Consider the following 6,535-nt stretch of genomic DNA (forward strand, 5'->3'; position numbering starts at 1 on the left):
CCCGTAGTGGTCTACTGTAACTTCTCGATTTACCTCCTCATAGATAATCGTGGAGTCGATCGTGTAAAGTCGTTGGGATGTGTAGATTGCATCTTTTACTGAAGAGAAAATAGATCGAGTGGATTACGTATTAGCAAATTTAAAAAAATAGAACAAATGCATGAACCATATTATGTAGGCATGAACGCCCACCCACTTCACAACAATTTTCTCTCATTTTATTGTGTTTTTTTAATTATTGAAAGTGCATTTGTGTTTTGTTTCATTTTAGTTATCTGTTTTTCTTAAGGTGACATTTTGCAATATTAAAAAAATATTATTACATATAAAAGAACTAACCAATTAAAAAGCACTATATGTAATATATCTATCATATTTAAAGAGCAAAATACCTCAACCATAACCATTTTATTATTTAAAGAAAATCTTTTAAAAAAAGACTTAGTGCTGTAAACTGTAAAGTCTAACAGTAGCTTTAAAAAACACAGTCATAAATAAGTCCAATAAATACGCATTTATGAAAAATTAAACACACAAGTTTATCTCAAACACAAAGTCAAAAGTTATTAGTTGCATAGATTACCTCACAAATGACAAGACCACATCCAACCCTAAACCCATGGGCCCCACTTGACTTGCTTTAGTTCCTTCCTTCCCCTTTCCCTTGATTTTTTTTTTTTTTTGGTTTAATTTTTCTTTGGAAAGGAAACGAAGGCACTCTTGGCCACGATCTCAAAACAACCACAAGTATATACAAAATAGATTTCATCCTGCCATGAACACCACCACCAACTGTTTAACTGTCGTTACTATAAGAGGAAGAGGAAGAGGAAGAGGAAGAGTCAAAAGTTGAAACCAATCCTTCCTTCCATTTTGCCATTTTGATTTCATGCTTCAAGTTCCGACGACGAATTGATTGGGCAATCGAGAGAGAGGAGGGATCTTGTTCCGGTGCCATGGATGCGGACGCCGCCCCTTCCACCCCCGGCAAGTGGAAGATGGAGAAGCCCCACCACCACCACCACTACCGCCACCGCCTCTTCCTCCTCCACCGCTTGCAAAATCTACCAAAGTTGGCTTTTTGGTCTTTCTTCGCCGTCGCTCTCTTCCTCGCCGTCTTCCTGCTCTCGCCTTCCCCCCGCTTCCACTTTTCCTCCGGGAGCGTCCGACGCTCCCTCGGCGGGAGGGCCGCCCCCTGGGGCGGCCCCGCCTGGGAGAAGCGCGTTCGGTCCTCAGCCAGCGTGCGCCGCGGCTCCGCCGGTAAGTCCGTCCTCGTCACCGGAGCCGCTGGGTTCGTCGGGATGCACGTGGCCGCCGCCCTCAAGCGCCGCGGCGACGGCGTCCTCGGCTTCGACAACTTCAACGCCTACTACGATCCCGCCCTGAAGTGGGCGCGCCGGGCGCTGCTCGACCGCGCGGGCGTCTTCGTCGTCGAGGGCGACGTCAACGACGCCGCGCTGCTCCGCAAGCTCTTCGACGTCGTGCCCTTCACCCACGTCGTGCACCTCGCGGCCCAGGCCGGCGTCCGCCACGCCCTAGCTGACCCTGGCTCGTACATCCACTCCAACGTCGCGGGGCTTGTCGCGGTGCTGGAGGCCGCCAGGGCGGCGGACCCCCAGCCGGCCGTCGTCTGGGCCTCCTCCTCCTCCGTCTACGGGCTCAACTCCAAGGTCCCCTTCTCGGAGGCCGACCGCACCGACCGACCGGCGTCGCTCTACGCCGCCACAAAGAAAGCCGGGGAGGAGATCGCCCACGTGTACAACCATATCTACGGCCTCTCCATCACTGGCCTCCGCTTCTTCACAGTCTACGGCCCCTGGGGGCGGCCGGACATGGCGTACTTCTTCTTCACCCGCGACATCCTCCGCGGGAAACCAGTGTCCATCTTCGAAGGCCCTGACCACGCCACGGTCGCTCGGGACTTCACCTACATCGACGACATCGTCAGAGGTTGCGTGGCCGCCGTCGACCACGCCGGGAAGAGCACTGGAAGTGGCGGAAAGAAGCATGGTTCAGCGCCCTTCCGAATCTACAACCTCGGCAACACCTCCCCTGTTTCCGTCTCCGATTTGGTCTCCATCCTGGAGCAGCTTCTCAAGGTTAAAGCTGTCAAAAAGTTGGTGAGGATGCCCAGGAATGGAGATGTTCAATTCACCCACGCCAACATCACGCTTGCGCAGAAGGAGCTTGGTTACCGTCCGACCACCGGCCTCCAATCCGGCCTCAAAAAATTTGTTCGTTGGTACCTCGATTACTACTCTTCTTCCCTGAGCAAGCAGGGAAGCAGCAAAGGAAGAAGAAGCATGAGCAGCTAGCTGACTGCTAAGCATTTGAGAAAAACACAAACCAATTGCCTTGCGATCGAGGTTATCTTGGTTCTTCTTCTTCTTCTTCTATTTATCCTCTTATGCAAATTTCTTTCCTTGAAATTGACTTCTTTCGACCAAGAGCCATGGTTGGAGAGTAGGTTCCTATGGCATTCATTCATTATCTACGCACAATCTGTTCTAGCAAACAGCACTTTTAAGAATTCTCTTCTCGCATCATTTTGCGAATGATCGATCAGTGGTTAAGATGGCGAATGAGTTGACATGGTAAAACATGGGAGAATTACTTACCTTTTTCCTTGTGTTAAGTCCTGATGAATCAGGTCTGTCCAGTACCTTGTATAGCTGGTGGACCTTTACTTTGTTGGTTTGCAGCGATGGGCATAATTTGTGGCCTTCTACTCGAATGATTCTAGCCTTTGTCTATCTCTTCTAGTTGCTAGTACAACAAACTATGACAGAGGGTTCACATGTCCAACTTTTCAGATAACAACAAGATGATATTTTAGCATGGATGAGATTTGATAGTTTATACTTTTCTTCTTCCATCTTCTCCGAATAACTTCATATTGCTACCGAGCCAGCCAAAGGTGAGCATGCATCAAAATTTTGTGCCTAGTTCTTCTTTCCCACTCTGATTGTATATGCTTTTGTTGGTTAGTCGCTACCACAGTCATACTTTTCGAGTGGGAGAGATTTTATTCCTTAAAAGATTATTCTCTGGGAATTCGACCCTTGCTTCAACTCGACTATGCTGCCAGGAATTCATCACTGTTCAATTTACTGGATGGTAGATTGGGACTTGATAGTAATTCTTGAAATATAAGAATCAATTAACTATCATCTTAACTAGAAAACAACAGCTCGGTGAGTATTAATTGCCAAATTCATTATTAATACAAAACATTTATTTCCATGCAAATTCGCAAACTACAGAATAAATTACTTCCACGCTCAATGAATTGCATACATCGAAATGAACACGATAAACCAAATAACAACACGATTTTGACAGAGGGATCCCAAGTGCCATCAAAAAGAGAAGATTTGATTTGTATCCCGTGAAATTGTTAATTATCTATCATACAAATTATTTATTAGTACATAAAGAGGGTAAAAAAAAGCATCCATTATTTTTATATTATTGTTAAAAGGTTGTTTTATATTATTCATCCTAAAATTATTAATTATCCAATGATTCTATTCAAATGAAAAATAATCATCCAGATTCATTTAACTAGTGCCGATTCTATGGCAATTCTCAAGTCAATAGTTGGCTAAAATAGCCAACGGAAAATATTTGCTAGAACTGATAATAAACGGCTGCAAACGGGACTAGTCATGCAAATGACAGCGATTGTTCTCGATAAGAGCTAAAAGGTTTACTTTTTGGTATATTAGTGGAAATTTTCCAGGTTCCAAAACTCATCTCCTGATTATAGCATACTCAAAGAAAAAAACCGTTGCCTCAACACAAGGCAGTTGCAACGTGTCAAGCTGGAAATTATTCCTCAGAAGCAAGCCAAACTTTTTTCAACCGAAAACCCAAACCAAAAATCAAAACTCAGCTGAAGGACAGCAACCTCCTATAGCTTCGGCCAAGTGCCTGTTGCCTTTTAGTAGGGCGCGACGGGAGTTATCAACTTGTCTCCTGCATAAACTGCAGCAGCGCCAAGCTCCTCTTCAATTCTCAGAAGCTGCAAGCGACGCCCAAAAATAATGGTTTCAGCAAAAGAAGATCAACTGAGTCATACTCTTGATGTCGATGAAACTAAATTGTTGGACCACAAGAGAGAATTCACCTAAGATAAACTAAAGCAGGATTATATAATAAGATGCATAATTATCATATTCAGATGCCGTGATCAAAATTAACAGTGACGAGCCCTTCTAAGTCACATGATCCTGGTAGAATCAAGTGGCCCTGTGTGAGAATGGTGAATATAGATTGGTTTACATCCTTCTAACCTAAATTGCCCTCCACGTGAACAATGGCCTCAAATTTCTTAATTCTATTCTATTAATACAAGCAAACAAGGTAAAAAAATGATACTTCTCTAGTTCTTCTCTTCCCTTAAATGAGTAGGCATAGACCCACGATAACTTGTGCAACCATCCAAGCTGGGTTAAATCCATTTTTTTTGTTTTTAGCATTTGTTCCAAAACGGCAACCCAAATTGGTCGGGAGGACTAGGTTACATAAGTACAGTAAGATGATAATATCCGCATCACACTACAAGTGGCTCAATATAGCTTACCTGGTTATACTTCGCAGGCGCTCAGATCGACATGGAGCTCCAGTCTTGATTTGACCCTGTTGGATAAACTCTCAAACGTCAGACTTATCACGAGCACATACCATGAAATCATGGGGAATTTCTAAGTTGAAGTACATACAGTTGCCAAACCAACTGAGAGATCAGCAATGAAAGTATCTTCCGTCTCACCACTGTCAGAAGAAAAAGACAAGTTAAACAGAAGTGTTAAAAATAACTAGAAATTAACAAAGAACATACCTTCTATGGCTGGCCATCACTCCCCAACCAGCATGCTTAGACATTTTGACAGCCTCAATACTCTCCGTAACAGACCCAATTTGATTTACCTAAACAACCATGAAAACAAAGAAACACCGCTTACACAGACACGCCAGATATAGGAACTTCTGTCATCAAGATAACTAAGGACCAACATATCTTCAATATGAAGGGGAAATGAACAAATGAAATACTAGTCTTAACAATTCAAAAAAAAAAAGTTGTTCGAGATATAAAGAACTGGAGCTTTGTAGGATGGTCGTAACCTGATTTTAGAAGTCTTTTCTCATCCACATTTTGTTTATTTACATTTTTTTATATTCGATGATTGCTTCTTCCTGTTACAATTATGTCAGAATTCCATTTTTTCTCTTATTTGCATCAGATATACTTTTGTGTCTCCCACAGTCAGCAGAACATATCCTAAAGTTGATCTAAACTGATTTCTTTTCTCAAAGGCCACACATAAGCAGCACCGCTCTCTCTCTCTCTCAAGGAACAAAAATAAACAAAACCAGTAAAAAGCAGTACCTTCAAAAGAAGAGCATTGCAGGCTTTCTCCTTTATTGCCTTGGCAACTCGCTGCAGAAATAAATTGAACAAAAAGGAATTTAAATCTCAATGAGGAGAAAAGATAAATATGTCTTTAGCAATTTCCAAGTAAAAGATTACTGTTGGGTTGGTGACAAGTAGGTCATCTCCAACAATTTGCACTTCCTTTCCAATCTCTTCTGTCATCTTTGTATAATGGGTCCAGTCATCCTGATCAAATGGGTCCTCAATTGATACAATTGGGTATTCACTCACAAAGGACTTATAGACATTTTTCAAACTGTCTCCGGAAATTTTTTGAGAGCCATCATTGTTCTGCATTAACAGACTCTGGTGTTACCATTATAGCCGTCAAGTTGGGTAGGCCCGCCGGATTGGCCCGCCCCGCCATGTAATTTAGGCGGGTTGGGTTGAACTTTTATCAACCCATTTTAAGATGGGTTGAGGTGGGTTGGCCCGCCTAGGCCCGCGACCCGCGTGGGTTGGCCCGCGGCGGGCTTGGGTTGGCCCGCGGGTTGAGAAAGTTTATTTATTTATTTTAAGTTTTAAAATTAAAGTATAAAACTTAATGAATTAGTGGGTTTCATCTATTTAAAATACAATTTAAACTTAAAAATTATAATTCAAAGTTAAAACTTTCAACTTAATCATTTTAAATTATACTTCAAACTTAAAATTTTTAATATTTTTAATATTTTTTTATTTTTTTAATAGGCCCGCGGGTTGGCCCGCCTAACCCGCGGCCCACCTTGAGTTGGGTTGGGTTGGAGATTTCCCAACCCGCCAAATTGGTGGGTTAGCCCGCCCCGCCCCGCCAAATGATGGGCCCGCCATGGGTTAGCCCGTCCCGCTATGGGTTGGCCCGTTTGACAACTCTAGTTACCATGAATAATGAAAGGAAGAGAATCTAGAAGAAAACGTTGCAATTGAAGATTGAAGAATCTAAAATTGTAGCAAGTCATTCACCTAAATCTATCAACCAACGAAAATAAGCTTACCTCCTCCTTAAAATTGAGGTCATAATTCTTATCCTTCTCATTATAGAATTCAGATGCAGCAACATCCATGCCAATCACAACCTGCAGCAATTCCCAAGAACAATAAGATAATAGAACTTTA

The 6,535-nt window shown here is 42.8% G+C and overlaps 2 protein-coding genes across 2 annotated transcripts; one reads left to right on the forward strand and one right to left on the reverse strand.

Moving 5' to 3' along the window:
* The first annotated feature begins 712 nt into the window (after positions 1-712).
* LOC141840898 (UDP-glucuronate 4-epimerase 3-like) lies at positions 713-2,833 on the forward strand. Its single transcript, XM_074728986.1, has one exon. It carries the CDS (start codon positions 957-959, stop codon positions 2,313-2,315), a length of 1,359 nt encoding a protein of 452 aa, XP_074585087.1. The 5' UTR covers positions 713-956; the 3' UTR covers positions 2,316-2,833.
* An 863-nt stretch (positions 2,834-3,696) lies between these two features.
* LOC141841930 (enolase-like) lies at positions 3,697-6,491 on the reverse strand. The gene is made up of 8 exons (XM_074730135.1): positions 6,415-6,491; positions 5,537-5,731; positions 5,396-5,446; positions 4,844-4,932; positions 4,725-4,776; positions 4,596-4,641; positions 4,072-4,082; positions 3,697-4,024 (listed from the first exon to the last, which is right to left on the reverse strand). Exons 1-8 carry the CDS (start codon positions 6,481-6,483, stop codon positions 3,944-3,946), a joined length of 594 nt encoding a protein of 197 aa, XP_074586236.1. The 5' UTR covers positions 6,484-6,491; the 3' UTR covers positions 3,697-3,943.
* Between the last annotated feature and the right edge of the window lie 44 nt (positions 6,492-6,535).

The sequence above is a fragment of the Curcuma longa genome, chromosome 11 (genome assembly GCF_044706935.1).
Source record: "Curcuma longa cultivar G26 ecotype Majalengka, Jawa Barat chromosome 11, ITB_CL_G26_1.1, whole genome shotgun sequence".
NCBI classification, from domain to species: Eukaryota; Viridiplantae; Streptophyta; class Magnoliopsida; order Zingiberales; family Zingiberaceae; genus Curcuma; species Curcuma longa.

Coding starts and splice junctions, on each gene's coding strand:
- LOC141840898 (XM_074728986.1), top strand. CDS start 957: ATGGATGCGGACGCCGCCCCTTCCACCCCCGGCAAGTGGAAGATGGAG.
- LOC141841930 (XM_074730135.1), bottom strand. CDS start 6,483: ATGGATGTTGCTGCATCTGAATTCTATAATGAGAAGGATAAGAATTAT. Junction 5,732..6,414: donor ACCTCAATTTTAAGGAGGAG/GTAAGCTTATTT, acceptor CTGTTAATGCAG/AACAATGATGGCTCTCAAAA. Junction 4,777..4,843: donor GTGATGGCCAGCCATAGAAG/GTATGTTCTTTG, acceptor TTCTTCTGACAG/TGGTGAGACGGAAGATACTT.